The 23,849-nt window shown below is 36.0% G+C and overlaps 1 protein-coding gene across 2 annotated transcripts in view; it reads right to left on the reverse strand.

The window, feature by feature from the left end:
- Nucleotides 1–2,228: 2,228 nt before the first annotated feature.
- The window catches only part of LOC149851219 (calcium-transporting ATPase 5, plasma membrane-type-like), a 217,144-nt gene continuing 195,523 nt past the window's right edge, over nucleotides 2,229–23,849 (reverse strand). The window contains exons 24-34 of one of the 2 annotated variants that reach the window (XM_089999263.1): nucleotides 12,337–12,501; nucleotides 12,137–12,253; nucleotides 11,942–12,040; nucleotides 11,706–11,843; nucleotides 11,534–11,634; nucleotides 11,314–11,359; nucleotides 11,088–11,222; nucleotides 3,578–3,685; nucleotides 3,403–3,494; nucleotides 2,588–2,676; nucleotides 2,229–2,480 (exon numbers count right to left, since the gene is read on the reverse strand). In XM_089999263.1, the coding sequence (XP_089855389.1) occupies nucleotides 2,440–2,480; nucleotides 2,588–2,676; nucleotides 3,403–3,494; nucleotides 3,578–3,685; nucleotides 11,088–11,222; nucleotides 11,314–11,359; nucleotides 11,534–11,634; nucleotides 11,706–11,843; nucleotides 11,942–12,040; nucleotides 12,137–12,253; nucleotides 12,337–12,501 (1,131 nt within the window). In that variant the 3' untranslated portion in view covers nucleotides 2,229–2,439. Of the gene's footprint in view, nucleotides 2,481–2,587; nucleotides 2,677–3,402; nucleotides 3,495–3,577; nucleotides 3,686–11,087; nucleotides 11,223–11,313; nucleotides 11,360–11,533; nucleotides 11,635–11,705; nucleotides 11,844–11,941; nucleotides 12,041–12,136; nucleotides 12,254–12,336; nucleotides 12,502–23,849 lie in introns of those variants that run through there. The other variant, XR_016430781.1, reaches the window with a different exon arrangement.

Raw genomic sequence — 23,849 nt, forward strand, 5'->3', positions numbered from 1 at the left:
ACTTAGTGAAAAATTGTCTCATGTGAGGCAGCATATGACAAACATGTAATGCATTGTCTTCGACAATGGTATGAAACCCGTGACCGATCTTATGGTTACATTGAACCCCAACCCCATTACACCAACACAATAATGTATTTTAGTCATTTTAATGCTTATACATAGTGAACCCTAGCCTCATTACACCAATACAAAACAACAAATATTAACTAAACAACAAGCAAACACGTATAAATCATCTACAACAATATACATTTATGTGAAAAAAAATCATAAACATAGTAAAGTCTAAATGGTAAATCTAGTTGATGGAGAAATCGATGACAATACAAGAAAACATAAAAAAAACATCTATAACAACAACCAAACACAAATATGCATGAGAATATTCAATGATCGTGAATTGGATTTGTTCACACCCCTGATTGTATGCTGCCATATTAAACAAAAATATGCATGAGGATATACATATATATTATATGAAACTCACATTTCAAACCTGTAGACGAAAAAGTCTATCACAAGGATGAGGAGTGATACCGCAATCTCCTCAAAATATAGACCTAAATTACATGAAAATCACAATAAGAGTTCAACAAAGAAGTTATTTACCGATACAAACAAAAAGAAAAAACCCTTAAATAAAAAATGAGTATATATATGATTTAAGAACTTTACAAATATTAAGAAAAATCACATATATTAAAAAAAATCACAAATATTTGAGTAAGATATCTGTGATTTGGTTGTTTCCCTTTGAGTGGAGTTTTACACATAAATTTATGTGCTTTCATGAAGTATATGAAAAAATGTAAGATATTTGCAATAGGTGTTTCACAAATATATTTATGTAAAATATTAAGATATATGCAAAAGAGTAAGATATTTGTGATTTTGATGGTTTCAGTTTCACAAGAAAATCGCAAATAAATTTATACAAGTTCATGAAGTACAACTTTAGATTTAAGTGAAAGTTCATAACAAATGTGTGATTCTAAATTTAAGTGAAAGTTAAACCTAACTAACAAACCGTACAATTTTTATCACAATAAGGCCTCATTTGGCAATTGTGAAGGGTAAAAGGATCCTGCCGATGTCAAATATTTGTAATTTTAGACATCGAAAGAATATAAAAAATTGTCAGGTCTTTAGAAAATCGTGTCAAATCAACCATACAGTATGATCATTTTCCGCATCAAATAACCAATGTTCATAGCATTTTTACTGACCCTCTTGCAACAAACTAACCATTTTAAGAAATTCAAAGAACTATTCTTTAATCGTTTAACTTGCAAATCAAGCTGCTGCATTTCGACAGCGGTCATCAGATGAACTTTTTTCAGTCTCAGCCTAATTGTAGCAAGAACTTGAGCACATCTCTAACAATAAATTTAAAAAAAAAGAAATATAATAGTATTTACTAGGCAACTCATCGACTTGAATGATAGAGAGAATTGATGTTCCAGTATGCTGTACACTCATTAGTTAAGCCTCTAAAATCCTTTCCTCAGAGGCTCCATGAATTCGCAAGTCGCTGCCCAACTCAGCTTGCTTCCTTTTAAGCATTGCTGTAAGAATCGTTGCAAGTTGACCTGAATCAGTGGATTCGTACCTACAAGGGGTCAATTTGGTTTAATATTTTATATTATTTTTAACCTTTTAAAATTATTTCTAATGTCTTATTGTTTTTCAATTCTTTCAAGGACATGTATCATATTCTGGAAAAAAATTGGACCCATTCTGATCGATTAGGCTTCCTTTTAAAATCTATTCAGGCCCAAAACCTATTCCGACAACGTTGTTTTTAAGAGCTGATGCTAGTGCACCTTGGCCTATTTTGACAAGGATGGGATAAGCCAACACAATTCACACCAATGTTGTCACTTGCCAGAATCGGATTCTGAACAGAATTGGATCGAATAAGTTTGGATCAGATTATTTTAAGATTTGTTCTAAGAAAACAAAAAATCATAAAAAAATAAGAAATAAAAATCTTCAGCAGAAATAAAGTATAAGACATCATAGAAATGGAACATTCAAGTACATAGTTAATACTTCGATTTTATCCGGTTTTAACAGCTTTGATTCACTATTTGAACATGGAAGGATAAAGGGAAATACCAGTTGGAAGTTTTCAGGTTTTTATCACATGAACCACATCTGAAGAGTTGACAAGAACGATGGTTAAGTGTGGAAGCACCCATGAGAAGAACTAAGGGAACCCAAAATTGCCTAAAAGCCAGAATTATGATTTAAAGGATAAACAACACACGATTCCGTGAGAGATCTACAATAGATATACATATCGACAGATCAGAAGAATCAAACAGAAATAGGAAACAAGAAACTGCATGTAGATCTTATGCATCATTTCCTTCTTGATCTGCATGAAACCTGGCATCGGAACTCCAAAGCAAGATTTTACGGTGAGGCACTCCTTTAGTTGCCTTCTTGACCAGCCTCCTGAAAATCCCTACGTCCTGAAACATAGGGACATGACACATATTTACAAAATCAAACTGGAAATGTTGATACATGATTTACATAAGCTTGAAATATCAACACAAGCAGAGAATATAGTGAGAACCTCGTTTGCAACACCATATCCGCTTGAAATACACAGCAAACGGGGTTTCTGGAACAGGTATAAGTTTACCAAGAAATGCCAGAGGCCAGCTGCACTCACAAGGCAGCAACGTTAGTTCTCAAAGCCTGATATATGATAAAATTAGAAATCAGTAGTTAGAATTTCTATTCCTTTCATAAAGACCATAGGAAATGTGCACACAATGAAGAAATGGCAAAACTGCATGTTGGAGATGAAGGCCAAAAACAAAATAAGCAAGTAAATCTGGTCACGTACAACAAATTTTGGTTTTGCATCTGTATAAGAGCAAAACTTACAAGAAAAAACACGCATGATCAGGAACATCTGTCTACTTATGGGCGCCCCACTTAACTCCATGTACATTTTTGTTGCATTAAAGCAAAAAGAATCAAAAGCACTTTGACTTCCCCAACATCAGTTGAATTATCTATCATTTAAAGCAACATAACTCAATGCAGTTCTCACGAACTTCCACAATAAAGGAAAACAACCTTCTCTGAGACTTCAGAGAAATCTGGGTCCATTGGAATTCCATTATCTCTTCATATAGCAGTAGGACAGAGCTCATGACAACTATTGCAGATGAGCAAACAGGTAGTTCTGGCAGTGTTCGAGAATTTCATGACAATGCATATTGTGTTGTATTTTTTTTATAACAGACCCTTGGAGTAAATTGAAAAGTTGGACATAACATATCCAGAAAAATAATTGACAATCTGTGGTAAATGATCAAAATAAAGAAATAGTTGGTTCGCTGACAACCATCCAGCATACAAAAATATAGTATCACCAACCTTATGAAACCAAGAGCAATGGACGCAAGCCACAACTGCCAAGTCAACTTGACAGTGGAAGCAAATTTCCCAAGGAATTCAACAATCAAAACCTACAAGAGGTTCTGCCGCTGTGAGAAAAATAGAAAATACAAACATGGAAACATATGAAACAAAAAATCCCACAAATACTTGCCTGAAAAATAACAGTAATCGCAATTATCCCCATGAAGAGGGAGTTTCTTGTGATTCCAGAAAAGATATTTAGCTCTTCAGGTTTCCGACTATTGAACTCATTGAACACCTGCAACACACAAAGCTTGCTAACAACTTTACCAGACAATTGCTCAATGACCTTGAGAACAGAAGTTATGCAGATAATTGATGGCAAACAAACTTCGAGATTCATGATTAATGCCAAACAAAAGGTTAGTTGATATGCCTATCAGTGTTTCATGCATATAATGCTATACTAGACAATTTCTTTTTTGTTTCAAATGATTCAATATGGAATGTGAAAGAGGTCATACCCAAGTTTCTCATGCTCACCACCTAAACATGACAGAAGTAAGCAATTTCCAAAAACTCTTGCTAAAACAAAACCAAGTTTAGACATGACCAACTAGAACAACCGCAAGTTATCCAACAACAGGAAGTGGCTGAAGTTTAGGCATTCGGTGGATATCAACATCTTCATCAAATGTTTTGCTCCTAACAAACTATGAGGCACCATGGTGGCTCTTTTATTAATTGTCACCACAAAAGAGAAAAAGAACGCACATTAAAATATGCCTTTCCCCAATACACAATTAAAGAATGCTTACTCTTGAAAATCACATTGCTCCCATTGATGAAAAAAACAGCAGTGGCATTTCAAATTTTGTTCACAGCAAAAAAGCTGTGAGTGACTGTGTTTGTGTTTGTTCGCGTGCGTATGCATGTGAATGTGCTTCTTGAGTTAATCACACCTCATGAAAGAATAAGTTGCCACTTGCTAATTATTCTTCAATTTCAGCCACATTGGTGATGTTTGAGAACATTTATGTCATGCACTAATTGGACATTCATAGGAATGATTGTTCTGCGAAAACAGTAGGGCAGGGAAACGAGACAAGCAGCTCGCTGTTCGGATCGGCTCGGAAATTGAGCTTGGCGAGCCAAGCTACAAGCAGGCTCGTTTAGGTAAATGAGCCGAGCACAGACATCCCAAGCTTTAAACCACCATAAAAACTAACTTTTAGAAAACAAGGCAGCTCTTGATCAGCTCATAGCGAGCTCAGACTCAGGTCAGCTAGTGACAACCTCACGAGCTGAGCCCGAACAGCCCAAACTCAGTTCGTTTACCATCCCTACATACCACTAGGAGAAGACATTAGAGGCATGGAACAAACACAGCACAGCCATGTTAGAAAATAATACATATATGTATATACTTGAATATATATATATATATATATATATATATATATATATATATATATATATATATACATACTCTTCTTAATACAAGAGTATATATATGTATAAGTATATGTATATAAATACATATTTAAAGTATATACGTATATTCTTGTAATTTTTATTTTCTTATTTCTATAATTTCTCATTTTATTTATTTTGCTTTTTCAGTTTTTGTTCTCTTTCTGTACATAGTCAGTGGCTGACTGTGTACAGTGTACAACAGTCAGCCACTGACTGGAAGAGCCGTTGAGCTGTTGGGAATAGCCCAACAGCTCTTTCAAACTGTAATGCATTATAAATAAGGGCAATGAGCCCATTGTATGTACATATGAATGAAAGGGTTTTATCCCCTCATTGCAATAACACATGCATTTGAAGCACTTGTTCTTTCTTGAATATAAAGTTATTTGGAAACTTGATTGTGTGTGAGACTTTTCACATGGTATCAGAGCTTGGTGTATGATCAACCGTGCATTGGTGGGTTGCCTCAAAAAGCATGCTTATTCTCCTTTGTGGTGGTGATTAGTTTTTCTCTTCTAATTCACTATGGGTGAATTTTTTCCACACAAACCAAGCAACTCCAACTTTATTCCGCCATTCAAACTTGAAGGAAGCAACTATAACATTTGGGCGGGACACTTTGAGACACTTATCAAGGGTCAAGGTTTGTGGGGATTTGTAAGAGGTACTATTCTTGAACCTACTCCCAAAATTACATTAGGTGAAAATAGGATTGAGACTAGTCTTGACGAAAGAAACAAAGCCATGGAAGAATATTACAAAAAATTGGATGAATGGGAAATGAAAAACGCTAAAATTCTTTCATGGATGCTAAGTGGAGTTGAGACAAAAATTGCCTCAAATCTATTAAGCTATAAAAAGACAAATGAAGCATGTGAATATCTTAGAGGTATGTTTACCGAAAAAGATATGGCTCACAAGTATTATCTCCAAGAAAAAGTTAGAAATATCAAACAAGGAGATAAAAATGTAAGAGATTACTTTATGGAGTTATCTTCCATATGGACCCAACTTGCCCAAATTGAACTCAAATGAGAAGGTAAATGTATAAAATTGCGAAGAGTTCAAGTTGAAGAAGATAGACTATTCGCTTTTCTCTATGGTTTGAGACCCGAGTTTGAACAAACAAGGGCCTCCTTGCTATCATCTTCGTCTCCTCCTCCTATTCATGAGATTCTCACTAAACTTAGTGGAGAAAAAACTAGACTAAATATGAGTAAAAATGTTAGTGTGCTTGCTACTTCTAGCAATGATCAAGAAGAGGAATGCGCACTTGCCACATCAAAACCAGGGCATCATATAAAGTCATATAAACCTCCTCATTTTAGCAAGAATAGAAGAGAATCAAAAATCATTTGCTATAACTGTAATGAACCTGGTCATGTTAGGCCTCAATGTCCTAGATACAAATATAGGCCTCAAGAAAAACATGTTGCCGCTGCACCATCAAAACAAGACGAGGATACTTTGAATCTCAAAGACCTCACCAAATCATTATCTCAACTAACGGAAGCATTGCAACCATTACTCAAAGGAGCTACTTCAAGAGCGTCCATTGCATCCTCTTCTACTCTTGGTATGTGCTCTTGGCTTCTTGATTCAGGAGCTTCTTTTCATATGATCCCACATAAGTCTATATTATCCGAATGTCAATCTAATTCGAATGCATCTTTTGTTTCCACTGCCGATGGCACTGCCTTTGAAATAGAGGGTGTTGGAACTTTTAAAAATGATTTGTCAAAACATAACAAATTTTACATTTCAAAAATAAGACATACCAAAACTTCATCTTAACCTACTTTCAGTTTCTCAAATCTCGGATCATGGATATGACGTCATTTTCTCATCAAGTAAATGTTGAGTGCAGGATCGTCAGTCTGAGAAATTGATTAAAGAAGGTTCTAGGCAAGGAAATCTATATTATATGGATTTTCTTTGTATTCCAAAGAAATCATTTTGTAACACTGCCCAAACAAAAGATATACAGACTTGGCATCATAGACTTGGGCATCCAAATATAAGAAAATTAAATTTTGTACTGGTTACCAAGAATCTTTGTAAAGATAATTTTGAATGTAAAGAATGTTAACTCGGTAAAATGACAACCTTGCCTTATGGTCAAAGAACATTTTATTCTTCAATGCCTTTCGAATTAGTTCATTCGGATATGTGGGGTCCTGCTCCTGTTGCTTTTAAAGGAGGATTCTCCTACTACGTTGTGTTTATCGATGACTTCACTAGATATCGTTGGATTTACTTTCTTAAGTTTAAATCAGATGTATTTGTAACCTTCAAAACATTCCATAACATGATTAAAAATCAATTTGAAAGTAAGATCAAAATTCTCAGAACTGACTTTTGAGGAGAATATTTGTCAAATGAGTTTAAACAATTTTTAGAAAACGAAGGAATTTTACATAAAAAATCATGTCCTAGAACCCTACAACAAAACGGAATTTCAAAAAGAAAACACAGACATATTATGGAAACTACAAGAACCCTTCTTATTGCTAGAAATGTTCCTATAAAACTTTGGGCTGAAGCTGCATTAACTGTAATAAATCTCATAAACAGGATGTCTTCAAAAACTTTGTCAAATGAGATTCCTTTTGAAAAATTATTCAAATATCAACCTGACTATCAGAGACTGAGAATCTTTGGTTGTAAATGTTATGTTTTAAATGATAAAGGAGATAAACTATCCTCTAAGGCTATCCCCTGTGCGTTCATTAGTTACTCTGAAACACAAAAAGGATTTAAATGCTACGATATCAAAAATGATAAACTTCTTGTCTCAAGAAATGTTAATTTTGTTGAAAATGAAAGTGGATTTGAAGGAAACACGTCACAAGACAAATTATGATTATTCTTTTTTGTTTAAACTGTTGTCTAATGATGAAAATAGTTATGTAGAATCTCCTATTGAAGATAGAACAACAATTGAACCAATAGTATACACTAGAAGAAATCAAAATGCAACCAATGAAAGTGTAAATCAAAGTAACAATGAAGCATTAGAAATTCCTTTAGAACAAACCATCATTCGTAGATCTGAACGAACCTCAAGAATTTCAAATAAATTTGTGTCTTATGAATCATTCTCTCCTAGACATAGAGCATGCCTTATAGCTATTCATTCATATTTTGAGTCTTCATGTTACAATGAAGCAAACAATTTACCCGAATGAAAAAAAGCTATGCATATAGAATTAGACGCTCTTAAAGAAGCTAACACTTGAAAAAATCTAAATTTACCCATTAGAAAGAAGACCATAGGATATAGATGGGTTTTTAAAGTAAAAACCAAAAGTGATGGATCATTGGAAAGGCATAAAGCTAGGCTAGTTGCCAAAGGATATTCTCAAGAATATGGAGTGGATTACGAAGAAACTTTTGCTCCTATTGCCAGGATGACCACTGTTCGAATGCTTGTAGCTATTTCAGCTATTAAAAATTGGAATATATTTCAAATGGATGTTAAAAATGCCTTTTTGAATGAGAATCTTAATGAGGAAGTATACATGGATGTTCCACCCGGATTGATAATTCCTTCAGGTAAAGTACTTAAATTAAAAAAAACATTGTATGGTCTCAAACAAGCAGCTAAAGCTTGGTTTGATACTTTTTACAATGTTATTGCAAGATATGGTTTTAAACCATACTACACTGATACAACTTTATTTATCAAGAATTCTTCTACAGGTATTATAATTTTACTTTTATATGTTGATTACAGGGAGTGACAAAGAAGGAATCAAGAAAGTAAAACAGTTTTTAAAAAATTCTTTTGAAATGACAGATCTTGGGTTCCTAACATACTTCCTTGGTATAGAAGTATCCTACTCTAACAAAGGGTACATATTGTCACAAACAAAGTTTGCTTCAGATATTATTGTCAGGTCAGGACTATCGGATGATAAAGTTGTTGACACCCCAGAGACTGTTGGAATGAAAATGTGAGCCGATGATGGAGTTCCTTTAGACAATCCAACTCCCTTTAGACAACTCGTGCGATCTCTTATGTATTTGAGTATTACAAGACCAGACATAGCTCATGTTGTAAATATAGCAAATCAATTTCAACACGCTCCAACATCAGCTCATATGAGTGCAGTGATGAGAATTATCAAATACATTAGAAGTACAATAAATAAGGGAGTTTTTCTATCCTCTTCTTCCTCCTTAGATCTTATTGCATATTCTGATGCTGATTGGGGAGGGGATCCAAATAATAGATACTCAACAACTGGTTTTTGTATGTTTCTAGGTGAATCTTTGATTTCATGGAGGTGCAAGAAACAACAAAAGGTGTCACTATCATCTACAGAAGCTGAATATAGAGCAATGACAACTAGTATCATGAAAATTGTGTGGCTCCAACAACTAATTTCAGATATGGTAATTCATCTTCAGAATCCTACAAGATTATGCTGTGACAACAAGAGCTCCATATACATTGCTCGAAATCATACATTTCATGAAAGAACCAAGCATATAGAGATGGATTGTCATTTTGTTCGTGAAGAATAGTTAAAGAAGACTATTGATCTTCCCTACGTGACATCAAAATATCAACTTGCGGATTTTTTCACCAAGGCACTGTGCTCACCAAGATTCAACTTTTTACTTGACAAACTTTCGGTGATGTCACCATAAGTTTGAGGGAGACTGTAAGAAAATAATACATATATGTATATACTTGAATATATATATATATATACATACATACATACTCTTCTTAATACAAGAGTATATATATGTATAAGTATATGTATATAAATACATATTTAAAGTATATACGTATATTCTTGTAATTTTTATTTTCTTATTTCTATAATTTCTCATTTTATTTATTTTGCTTTTTCAGTTTTTGTTCTCTTTTTGTACATAGTCAGTGGCTGACTGTGTACAGTGTACAACAGTCAGCCACTGAGCCGTTGGGCTGATTCCCAACAGCTCTAAGGAATAGCCCAACAGCTCTTTCAAACTGTAATGCATTATAAATAAAATGAGCCCATTGTATGTACATATGAATGAAAGGGTTTTATCCCCTCATTGCAATAACACAGTGCATTCGAAGCACTTGTTCTTTCTTGTGGTGTGAAGCTTTTTAATGTTATTTTGTATTGGCATATGTTTTGAATATCAAGTTATTTGGAAACTTGATCGTGTGTGAGACTTTTCACAAGCCATATATGGAGGCTCTAAGGACGATCTTAGAAGATTTTGAGACTTTTCTTGTGCAAACCTCCGAGTTTTTACACATTGTTTTGGCATCTGTGAGCCTAAAATATGTTTTGATGATCATGATTGAACTTCTTCTGCATGTTGAGTTAAACTTTCCATGCATAAGAAAAAAGGTCATAGACAGATTAGGCAGATGATCAGTCGAAAATCCTTTCACTAGTGGATAGCAGATTTATAATTTATTATGGCTAAGGGGTATAAATATTCTGTTACAAAAAGTTTTATTTCTTTGTTAGTACCTTTCTTATTCTGAGCAAAATCAAGTAATAAGGCCTGAACCTTAGGCCATGATCATGGAATTCTGAAGCATTCTCGAAATTTCAACCTTTGGCAGTTCAAATAGAATATGAATGAGGGTGCAACTTAAATCTGTGTGCTACTTGGCAATGCACAACTTGAATGTCTTAGCACAAATTGCACCTGCCTGAACCTAGATGACCAAATCAGACCTGAATCATGCACAGTTCCGGTTCATTTTTGACATCAAGAAGATTAAACTCGTAGCTACGAGCCACATCAACAACTCGATCAAAATCTAAAAGAAGGTCATGCAACCTCCTCAAAATCATCTCAAGTCATCGTGTGTTTACACTTTTTTAGTATCAAATATGGGTCACATCAGTTTGGATAACACCAAATCTTTTTATTGAATCGTCTAGTGTCACCTGAGTCTGTTGTTCTAAGGAGACAGGCAAGTCCAGATCCAGAAACAGGTAATACTGAATGCGGATGCTCTTCCTCATAGACTTTTGAGAAAAAGGAGGCAGTTATTCATTGTGACAGCACATGAGTATTCTAAAGAACATAAACAGTTTCTATATTAACTGTTCATTAACTTGTGAATATTATGTGGCAGCACAACTGCATAAAAATGTTATTCATCATGTGCTAGTACAAACGCAATAAGAATAATCAATCCTGCCTGTAAATCTGATAAAGCATATGATACATTTCAATATAAGAGTTAATTAACTTACTTGGCACATAACGAATGTGTTAAAGATAAAGGTATTCTTCACATTGTTAGCATCAGTACTTGGCTTATTTGTAAGGTGCAATATGTGTATACCAGCAAAGTTGAGAGCAAGGAGGACTGTGACTTGATACAGTGCCTGAAACTCCAACATGCCAATAATCACAACCAAATATAAGAAAATAAAACTATTCGAGCTTTCAGCCCTTCATAAATACAAGTTCACGTACTTGGATGATGATGTTTCTCCACATAACATTGGTAACAAGAGGATCCCTGAGAAAACGATATCCACAGTATAGGATTACACAAGTAATTGTGGATGTCTTTGATAGATCCAAAAACAAAACAATGGAACTATTATGATTATTCTAACTATTTAAGCTAAGTTAATAACTGCCAACAAATCAAGGAATAATGAACCAATCAGTCAAAGACAAGTTTTGTCACCTTCTACCAACTGGGCCTCTGCGCATAAGTTCATCCATAGGTGGTTCAGTAGCCAATGCAAGTGCTCCAAGAGTATCCATTATGAGATTAACCCACAGAAGCTGGAGATAAAACTTTGTAAAAAAATCATAAGACAAACAACCAACATGAATGAATTCGACAAAATGAAAACCTGCACAGCTTTTAAAGGCACATTCCCATCAGAAATCGCAGCAACCACATTTATTACAAGAGCTGCAACATTGACAGTGAGTTGAAATTGTATGAATTTCTGAATATTCGCATATACAGAACGCCCCCAACGGACAACCTGAAGTACAAAGGATAGAAAATTTATCCATTAGGAATTCACAGTTCAACAAAAAATGAAGATTCAGCATCAAAAATTTGATATTACACCATGCTGACCTTTACAACTGATGAAAAATTGTCATCTAAGATAATGATGTCAGAGCTTTCCTTTGCGACTTCAGTTCCCTGAATACCCATTGAAAGACCTATATCTGCCTACAAGCCATAAATGGGATACTGTGAACATGAGAACATGAGACCACATCTGATAAAGTTGAGTACTGAAATATCAGAAAAACAGAAATGTCTAACCTCATGCAATGCAGGAGCATCATTTGTACCATCACCTGTAACAGCCACAACATCTCCGTTTTTCCTTAAAGCTTGTACAAGTAGAAGTTTGTCATTAGGGGAAGATCTTCCCATTACCTGTATCAAATGTCAAGGCAATGACTGATCACAGGATGGAGAAACGCAATGAAAGATTCAAAAGAAACTAATCAGGGAAATACAGATATTTGTGTTGCAACACGCTGCCTTTCTGTTTCTGAAAGGGTGCGAAATCTTTTTCCCTCAATAACAGTTGGCTCCACTGCAGATGCCTCCGAGTCAAGAATACCACATTCCAAAGCAATAGCTTTTGCTGTTTGAATATTGTCTCCAGTAACCATACGTACCTACAAGGATGCACATCATGTTATACAAAGAATGAAAGCACAGCATACACACACACATATACACATTTGACTGTACCATACTCTCCAGTAAAAACTGCCTATTTACAATGATTTCTTGATTTTTTTGTGGATCAAGCCCTATAGGATAAAACTACATGATTTGATTAGCAAAAATATGTTTTAGATCATCCACGTGTGTTTCCTACAAAACACACCATGTTGAATGCATATATGGATTCATATTTAGCGAAGAAGCTCACACCATTGATTTCCCACTAGTTAGTGTCGTACTAATGACATGACCGCATATTACACACATATATATATATATATATATATATATATATATATATATAATATACACGAGCAAAACATGGCTACAAGTGAATTTTTAACTCATAAGAAGTGCTTATATTATAAAAGATGGGAGTATTTTTCTTCACCCTCTCAATATGGTACCATCTCAACTCTCAAGCACTTTAGATCATTAAATGATGAGGATGATAGTGTGTGTGTATCTATGTCACATGGGTAGGGGTGCGGGTTACAGTAAGGGTTCGAGGTTATGACACGGAAAATTGAAAAAAATGTGAGTTCGGGGGCACGGCTATATATTATATATATATATATATATATATATATATATATATATATATATATATATATATATATATATATATATATATCAGATATGGGTTTTGGATTGGGTTATAATCCAAACTCATGTTTTTGGACATAAAAGATTGGGGTGGAGGGGTCAAAAAGGATTTCGCACCCATCTCACTCTCTCTCTCTCACCACCCCCCTCCTTCCTCTTTCTCCTCCTCTTCTTCTTCTTCCTCCACCCCCTCTTTCTCCTCTTCATGCTTCACTTCCTCGTTTATCTTATTCTTCCTCCTCTGCCTCTTTCTCCTTCTTCCCCTCTTCCTTCTCTTCATCACGCCGAAGGGAATGGAAAAGGAGAGAGAGGGAAAAGATGCCACAACCCCCTTTTGGCGTGAGTTTGGTCATCCCTGCCAGTTGACCAAATGAAAAGTTATATAAAAAAAAACTTTTCAAGTCAGGAAGGGCAAGGTTTAGACCTGACCCGACCAAAGGGCACACCTGGTGCGTGGGTGGTACCTGCTCCCATCCGCCACAGCCATGTGTGTGTGTGTGTGTGTGTGTGTGTGTGTGTGTGTGAACATACATTCATCTTGGACTAGTTTCAATTCCATCTAAACATGCTGGCAAAGGTCAGTCAGCTAACCATGCTAAGAACCAAGCACTTAGCTTAAGTCATTTGGTTGCTCAAAAGAAAATGGCAAGTTCATCTATGCCTGCCAACATCCTATCCCACGTGATGTCAGCCCCTTGAACTTAAAGACCCACGTCTGAGACCTTTCATTTTGGTCAACAAAGCTCAGAACCCATCAAGAACCATACAATCACATTTCTGGTATTCAGCATTGATGTTTGACTTTGAAGAAATGAGACCTCTAAGCATGTGGGCATGCTCATCTCCAATATGTTAGCTGCACGCACATTTCCTTGGGTCCTTCATTAATATCTTGTACGCTGGCATGCTTCTATTTAATTTTCACTTAGAAACTGCAAAATGTAAGCTGCTTACCTCTTGGAGCAAGCTCAGATTTATAGTTTTTCCCTACTCCATGGAATCAGCAAAAACAAATAATACATTGGAAAATTGTAAGAGGTCCACTAAAGCACAATACACAGAAAATCATATTTTGATACCCAACCATCTCCATGTTTTAGTTTCTCTAAGATTTTTTATTTTCCTTTTTTCAGAAATATAAACCAATAAGAAGAAAGGATTTTTAATCCCTCTGGAGCCACCAAAGTCATCTTGTTATACTATTGTGCTTAGGAGTTTGGAGGTATACTACGTCAAAGACTATGTCCCATGAGCATGCCATTTTGGCCACGTGTCCCAGGGAACACCAGTCAAACACTGACACAAATGGGATATACAGAAACATTATTTTAATATTTTTAATACTTTTTAATTATATTTTAACAAAATACATTTGATATTTTAAAATATTTAAAAAACATTCACTGATTAAAAAGTTAAAAAAATCTGTCATAATGTCCTTTTTTTTCTGAAAACTTATAAATTTGTGTCAAGCATTGGGTCATGTCCATATCTTTGACACATAGGTCACAGATAACATCCAATGTCAACAACTATCATCTATCTCTTCTTGTTCCAAGGATTGATCATCAAAAGATAACAATGGAAATTGATCCCTTAACTCCCCTATATGTTTGGGCTGTCTACTGCACATGAAAAGTCATGAAGTTTCACAAAAATTGTGTTAATGTTTATGAAAAAAAAAAACGATGTTGATTTCATAAAACTGGAAATATGCCATGTTGGACCTTGATCGCGCTCAAGAATAAGGGCAATATAATCTTAACATAAAATGTTCATTTTGCCTTTTTTCGTTAAATTTTCCACAGGTGTTTTGGTCATTTATGCATGTAACCCTTGTAATAAAAGTGTAAAAATGTCTTCAAAGAGACAATTGTGCACAAAGGCACTAGGTCTTCAATATGTAATGTGTGCACAAAGGCACAAAACTAGAACTTGAAATAAGTGTGCACAAAGGCACAACACATAAATGAGAACACAAATGCTCAAAGGCATACAAAATAAAAAGAATCTTTATTGAAATGAATAGTAGCTTTTGCTAAAAAGTGTGAACAATACAAAGGGGGTTCACCCATATATATAATACACAAGGAGCAAAGGAGGGGCTCCAAAATAGTCGTTGTACGGTTAGAAATCTAACCGCTGGAGGGGTCCCAACGTCTATTTGTGGGGTCCCTCAAAGATGAAAAAGAAAAAGAAAAAAAGAAAAAGAAAAAAGAAAAGAAAAAGAAAAAATTAAATTAAAAACATATTCAAAAAGATGAATATGCGCAAAAGAAAGTGAAAAGACAAAATTACCCTTATCAGGTATTACAAAAGGAATGCACTTCTTTTATATATATAGAATATATATGCATATGTATCTTATATATTGTTGAGAATAGGTGGTTTTAAGTTAAGTCTTTTTATATTAGAGGCTATTTGAAATTTTGTTTTCATAATGGGCTTTGATGTAATTATTCTTTTTAGCCTCTCTCTATTTAACATAGAGAGAAGCCCTAATAACAAAGTTAACGAGTTTTCTCTTCCTGTACAGCCGTCTCTCTCTCTCTCTACCTAGGGTTCGGTGCATCTTTCTACATGGTATCAGAGCAGTCGATCATGGGAGCGTGATCGATCGTAATCAAACTACGATCCAACGAAAATCTTTTTCCAATCAGGTCAGCGGTTTATTTTTTTTTCTGTGTAAGATCTGTCATCAAATCTAAGGGAGCAGGATGCGTGCTGCTGGTCATGGATGCTGGCTGTTGGTCTGGTAGCTCCTCGGTTTTTGTTTTGGCTTTGCCGTGACTCCTTGTTGCCGAGTTTTTTTTTCTCTTTGCTGTGAGTTCCTGCTGTGATTCTCTGTTGCCGAGTGTTTGCTTTGCCGTGATTCCCTGGTGTCGAGTTTTATTTCAGCTGTGATATCCTGATGTTTGGGCCAACTGCAATCTCCTTGTCGTGGGTTTTTTTGTTCTGTTTCGTGATTTCATGTCGTGACTTCCTGGTATTTGGGAGAAACAGCAATCAAACTCGTAGTGGTGTTGCCCGTGATTGAAATATGACTGACTGTCGAGCTATATATGTCTAGGGAGCAGCCTCTGTTATGATTCGGGTTATGCGTATGCAGAGTTATGTTGGTCGTGATTCACTGATGTGCTGAAAAAAAAAAAACTATTATTCATGCTTGTGGGCTGCTGTTCACTACTGTCGTGGAAACTGCAGGCTAGATTCCCTGCTGTGCTGCGAAAGTACTCTTGTTGTGGGCTGTTATTCCTTACTATCGTGGTCTTTTTGTGTGTGTGAACATCTGTTGATTGTCATATCGGTTGATGTGTGAGTGTAACACACGTTTTTCCCTGTGTTGATTGAAGTCTGTCCAGTTTCTTTTTGCCGAAACAGAAGTATATCTTCAGTATGGCTGAAACTTCGAAATGTGAATCCAAATCGGAAAATATTGGAGAGTATAAGGCATTTGTCAATCCCTTTTCGTACGGCTCTTCTATAAGGTTGAATGAAACTAACTATGCCAGGTGGTCCAGAACATTTATGATGTCGGTATCTGGACATCGTAGAAAACATATCTTGTTGGAAGACGAACCCACTAAAAACGTGGGAAAATATGTTACCTGGGATGAAGATAATGACATAGTTATGTCATGGATTATGAATAGTGTCGAACCCCATATTGCAGATGGTTTAATTTACTATAATACAGCCAAACAAATGTGGGACAATCTTCGAGATACGTACTCACAAGAGACTAATGTGAGTCGTATCCTGCAAGTTGAACATGAAATATATAATTTACAGCAGGGAGATCAGACCTTGGCCCAGTACTATGCCTCCGTCAAAGCTGCCTTTGAAAGACTTAATGCTCACAGACCCCTCTGTTGTTCGAAACAAAAGGATCATCAAGAACAAACTATGGTTGCTTGGTTTCTTACAGGTTTATCTTCAGAATTCTCTGTTGCAAAAGTCCAAATGTTGACTGGTTCAGATGTACCTACTCTTGCTGAGGCATATAATCGTCTGAGTAGACTTGTGATCTCTCTTCCACAATCTCAGCCTGTGACTCAGTCATCTGCTCTTGTTGTCTCATCTGGTTATGGGCGTGGAAATATTCAGAATATCAGAGGACGAGGTCGTGGACGTGGTATGGGAGGCAGAGGAAAGCTTCAATGTACATTCTATGGAAAATCTGGACATTTAGAAGATCGTTGCTGGGATAAGCATGGTCGGCCAACCTCTTCTTCATCAAAGTCATATACTCCTAAAACAAATATTACTACTATCGAGGCAACAAATGTACAGGATAATATCTCGGCAAGTGACAGTAGTATCACCCTCAGTCGTGCTGAATATGATGAGTTGATAGCTCTTCGTCCTTTGAGTTCCACCCCTCCTGTAGCTGATGTTGCCTATTCAACCGGAAATCATCTTCATCTGACTGACAGTAAGTGGATTATTGACTCTAGTGCATCTAGACATTTGTGTGGAAATTCACTTGTTTTTTCAGATATAAAGGATATTAATGCTCATCGAGGAGTCTCATTAGCCGATGGGAGTTCCTCCCTGGTTGTTGGTCAGGGAAATATTTCTATATCCTCCTCATTACAGTTGCAAAATGTTCTTCATGCTTCAAACTTTCCTCAAAGTTTACTCTCTGTTAGTTGCCTTATAAGAGAACAAAACTGTAGAGTAATATTTGATCCGATGGGTTGTCATTTTCAGGATTTGCTGACAATGAAGAAGATTGGTGGAGGCTATGAAGAAAATGGAGTTTACTACCTACATCATCCAATGGGTAATGTTCATGCTGCAGTGGAACACTCATTCAGTCCTGTTCAGTGGCATCGTCGTCTTGGTCATCCTTCATTGTCAAAGCTTCGTTCGGTCTTTCCTCAAATTCCTTCCACCACATCATTTCAGTGTGAAGCATGTCAGTTGGGAAAGCATCATCGAAGTTCGTTCCCTTCGAGTCAGAGTCAGTCTAGTAATAAAGTTTTTGAACTTCTTCATGCAGATGTATGGGGTCCCAGTAAGATTCCTACTAGGACTCAGTGTCATTACTATCTTGTTATTGTTGATGATTTCTCTAAATTGTCATGGGTGTTTTTAATAAAGGAACGATCTGAAGTTCCAAGTATTATCAAATCCTTAATTCTTGAAATAAAAACTCAGTTTGAATCTGTTGTCAAGATTGTTCGCACTGATAATGCTCTCGAGTTTAAATCAAAAGGTCTGTTACAATTTTACCAAGATAATGGCATCTAACCCCAAACTTCCTGTGCCTATTCATCTCAACAAAATGGGTGGCTGAGCGAAAACATCGGCACTTGCTTGATGTTGCCAGGACCATTATGATTCAATCCAATGTTCCTGCGTTATACTGGGGTGATGCGATTACCACTGCTTGCTATCTGATCCACCGTATACCTTCGTCTTCTGTGGGTGATCAAATTCCATTACATATCCTAAAACCCAATACCCCACTTTTCTCCTTCTCGCCCAAAATATTTGGATGTGTTTGTTTTGTACACAAACTTGGCCCTGACCGTGATAAATTAGTTGTTCAAGCTACAAAATGCATATTTATAGGTTATCCCAAAAATCAAAAGGGATATCGATGTTATGATCCTATTTCTCACCGAGAGTATGTCAGTGCGGATGTATCTTTCTTGGAATCCACTCCATATTACTCTAGTACCGGTTCCCCGCTGCAGGTTGATCCAGCTGAGTCTTTTCCATTACCTATACCTCTTTTTCCTTTGGAATTTGTGCCCTCATTACCAAACCAAACTTCATCATCTTCTAGATTTCATAATCCTCCATTGGTATATGTGCGTAGAGCTCCACCTCCGCAAGTGCCTTCATCTTCTTCTTCCCTTGAGGTAAGTTCTACTGACAATAATGATCTTCATGATGATGATAACAGGCCTATTGCTCTACGAAAGGGGACACGACAATGTAGCTTATATCCCATATCTCATTTTGTCTTCGATGCTAGAATTGGAAATCAGATGAAGTCTTTTATTTCAGCCTTATCTGCTGAAACTATTCTTCTGAACTATCAGCAGGCAGAGCTTGATAATCGTTGGAAGCTGGCTATGCAAGAAGAAATGGATGCTTTAGTATCTCAGCATACATGGGATCTAGTTGATTCCCCAGCAGATGCTGACATTGTTGGATGTAAATGGGTATATACAATAAAGAACAAATCTGATGGTTCTATTGAAAGGTACAAGGCCAGATTAGTAGCAAAAGGGTATACTCAGACATATGGTATTGATTTCTTTGAAACCTTTTCTCCTGTTGCACGGATGGGTACCATTCGCCTTGTTCTCTCAGTAGTTGTTCAGCATGGTTGGAGCTTATACCAATTAGATGTGAAAAATGCATTTTTATATGGGGATTTATCTGAAACCGTTTACATGCAACAACCTCCAGGATTCGAGGTTGAGGGGAAGTGTCAGAAGGTGTGTAGATTGAGAAAGGCGATTTATGGCTTGAAACAAAGTCCTCGTGCATGGTTTCAAAAGTTGTTTGAAGTGATGTCACGCTTTGGCTTTAATAGGTCAGCAGCAGATCATACACTATTTATAAAGAAAACTAGCTCTGGCATAGTTGTTATGGTGTTATATGTGGATGACATCATTCTGACAGAAGATGATGTGAAAGCTATTGAAGCCACAAAGGCTCATCTTCAAAAACACTTTGTTACAAAAGACCTTGGTTCACTCAGGTATTTTCTAGGTATAGAAGTTGCCAGGAGTCGTGAAGGGATGGTTTTGTCTCAACGGAAATATGTTCTTGACTTATTAAAGGAAACGGGAATGTTGGGAGCTAAACCAGCAAATATTCCCATGGACCATAAAGTTCAGTTGTTTGAAGAAGGGTCAAAACCGGTTGATAGCAAAAGCTATCGCTCCCTCGTAGGGAAGCTACTGTATGTAACTGTGACCAGGCCGGATGTTGCTTTAGCAGTAAGCAAAGTTAGCCAGTTTATGGACAAACCAACTGAGGTACACTGGAATGCAGCTATTATGATTCTCAGATATCTAAAATCTTCTCCTGGAAAGGGGTTATTGTTCAGGAAAGGTGGAACTCTTGAGATAGTGGCCTATTCTGATGCTGACTATGCAGGATCTGTAGTGGATAGAAAATCTACCACAGGATTCTGTGTGTTTCTGGGAGACAACTTGATTTCTTGGAGAAGTAAGAAACAAAATGTGGTTTCTAGGTCGAGTGCAGAATCAGAATATCGGGCTATGGCCCAAACAACTGCTGAATTGATGTGGGTTTGTACTGTTCTTCATGATCTTCAGGTGAAGGTTTCCGCTCCCATGACCATGATGTGCGATAACAAAGCTGCAACATACATAGCGAACAATCCTGTATTCCATGAGAGAACAAGGCACATTGAGGTTGATTGCCACTATGTAAGAGATATGGTTCAAGCCGGTCATATCACTACCAAATAACTAAAGTCGGAAGACCAAGTTGCAGATATGTTTATAATGTTAAAATGTAAACTGTAATATATATATATATATATATTATTTAATATTATTATATTTTCTTTTATTATTTTCTTTTTATATTTTTCTTTATTTTCTTTTTTAGCATCTAGTTCAATAGAAACTAGATATTTGATGGAACTTGACTGTGTAAATAGTTGTTGGACTGTAGTCCAACAACTATAATAAATGTTGTTGGACTATAGTCCAACAACTATAATAATAAATGTTGTTGGACTGTAATCCAACAGCTATATTAAGAGACGTTGGTCTTCCAACGTCTCTTTTGGAGAGCTCAAAATGAGCTCTCCTCTCTCTTCCACTTTTTTGTATATATAGGGGTGAACCCCTTCAATGTAAACTACTATGCTTCTTAAGCATTTTGTTCATGAATAAAGTATTATTTATTTTTCAAGTGTTCTTCCTTTTATACCCTTTCAAGGGTCATGCTTGTAGTGTCTCCAATAGACACTTGTTTGTGAGTTATTCATGCATTTATTGAAGCCCACCATTTCATTACATGCTATCAGAGCTACGAAATCCTTAGATCTTGAAGTGCTTTCGCCTCGATTTCCGTGCCACATTTACAAAAGGTGTTTCATCACCTTGTTCTTGGCTCAAAAAGATTTGTTTGAACAAAGGCGAACTTGTGCTACAAAAATTTTTGGTTTTATATCCTCTCTTATTCCTTTGTCTACTCTTTTTCTTTTCTTTTTATTTTTCTCTCTCTCTCCTCCTATTTATTCCTCTCTTACCCTTGTAAAAGATGGATGACAATGATAAGATCACCATCATTCCTATGAAGCTAAATGATACTAACTATGTAATGTGGGCTTCGATTATGAAGCACCACATTTGGGGAAAAGGTTTATGGGGTATAGTGGATGGTTCTGATTTGGAACCTAAACTATCTCTTACCAAGAAAGAGGGTGATAAAGAGGTTCCTCTAACGGAAGAAGAAAAGAGTAAGGCGTTAGCCACATATGAAAAGAAATGGAAAGAATGGAGGATAGGGCATGCAAAAATTATGTCATGGCTCATCAATAGCATAGACATTAAAAAATGCTCTAGTCTAGCTAAGTTTGAGCATGCCGATAAGGCTTGGGAATACCTCAAAAACATGTATTCCCTTAAAGATATTGCACATGTATGCAATTTACAAGATAAAGTTCGGACAATGACTCAAAAAGATAAAATTATTCGAGAATATTATAATGAGTTGTCCGAACTTTGGGAAGAGTTGGCTCTTCTTGAGCCCAAATGGCATTGTGCCGAAGATATCGAGCTTCGCCAAAAGCAACTCGATATGGAACATTTCTATCAATTTGAGAATGGTCTAAAGCCGGAGTTTGAATCCACCAAATCGACCCTTTTACATCGTGGAAAAATTCCTTCTATTGTTGATACTATAGAAGAGCTCACTAAGGAGGAAAATAGACTTAGAAAAAGTACTCCAAAAGTTGATGATGACTCTGTTTTAGCTGTATCTAGACCGGGGAATCATACTCGTACTTACAAGTCGCCTCATTTTGGAAGGCAAAATGGCGACTTTGATAAAAGAAAAGTTATTTGTCATCATTGTCATGAACCGGAGCACTATAGGCCTCAATGTCCAAAGTTAAAAAGAAAAGAAGAAAAAAGAGTTGCATCTGTTGAATCCGAGTCAAAAGATCAAGATGCACTTGTGTCTATGGCTCAACTGATGGAAATCCTTCCACCTCTTCTCAAAGGGGTATCCTCCTCAACTGAAGCCTCAACTGGAGCGGCAGTTGCATCTTTCTCCGGTCCAGGTAACTTTCCTTGGCTTTTAGATTCTGGTGCTTCTTTTCATATGACCCCAAATGTTAATAGTCTATCCGAATGTCTTAAAAATAACTCAAGTGTGTCAAAGGTTTTTACAGCCAATGGCACATCTCTTGAAGTAAAAGGAATAGGATGTTTTGAAAATCTTCAAAAATCCAAAAGATTTTTTATCCCAGAAGTTAGATATATCCCTAAACTTAATTTGAATCTCTTATCTGTCTCGCAAATATCTGATTATGGATGTAATATCTTTTTCTCTTCTCATGGTTGTTGGGTACAGGATCGCCAGTCAGGGAAGCTGATTGGGGAAGGCCATAGAGAAGGAGGACTTTATTACATAGACTTTTTGGAATTACCCAAGAATGCATTTTGTTATAATATTCAGAAATTAGAATTGGATTTATGGCACAAAAGGCTTGGCCATCCTCATATGTCTAAAATTCAATATTTTCCAAGTTTGGAAAAATTTTGTAATTCTGAAAATTTTTCTTGTAAAGACTGTATTCTTGGCAAAATGAAAAGGTTACCATTTCTTAGTAGAACTTTTGTTTCCTCACGACCACTTGAGTTAATACATTCGGATGTTTGGGGCCCCGCACCAGTTATTTCCAAAGGTGGTTATACATATTATGTCATTTTTGTTGATGACTTTTCTAGACATACTTGGATTTATTTTCTTAAACATAAATCTGATGTCTTTGCTAACTTCCAAATATTTCATAAAATGGTTAAAATAAGTTTCAAAATGATATTTTTGTTTTTCGCACTGATTCAAGGGGAGAATTTATGTCCAACGAATTCAAAGACTATCTCAATTCACATGGTATTACACATCAAAGATCATGTCCACACACTCTACAACAGAATGGCCTAGCCGAACGCAAACATCGGCACATTATGGAAACTACTAGGACATTGCTAATTGCAAATCAAGTTCCAAAAATTTTTTGGGCTGAAGCGGTCCTAACTGCCACCTACCTCATTAATAGGATGCCATCTTCCTCATTAAAGAATACAATTCCAATAGAAAAGCTTGTTAATTTAACTCCAGATTATTCTAGATTAAGAGTCTTTGGATGCAAATGTTTTGTTTTCACCAACAGAAATGACAAACTCTCTCCTCGTGCAATCCCATGTGCCTTTTTAGGATATGATGATAATAAAAAAGGCTACAGGTGTTTCGATTTTCAAAATGACAAATTATATGTGTCAAGAAATGTATTTTTTTTTGAAAAAGAAAGCTTCTTTGAATTTGAAAAATCCAAGGATGTCACTGAATACTCGTTTTTAATTGATCCAACTTCAAAATCCAATGAATGTGATGTTGGATGTGACCTTGACCTTGATCAAAGTCCTATTGTTGTTGAAAATGATGATAATGAAGAGCA

The sequence above is a fragment of the Nuphar pumila genome, chromosome 1, assembly GCF_984573655.1.
Source record: "Nuphar pumila chromosome 1, dmNupPumi1.hap1.1, whole genome shotgun sequence".
NCBI lineage: Eukaryota > Viridiplantae > Streptophyta > Magnoliopsida > Nymphaeales > Nymphaeaceae > Nuphar > Nuphar pumila.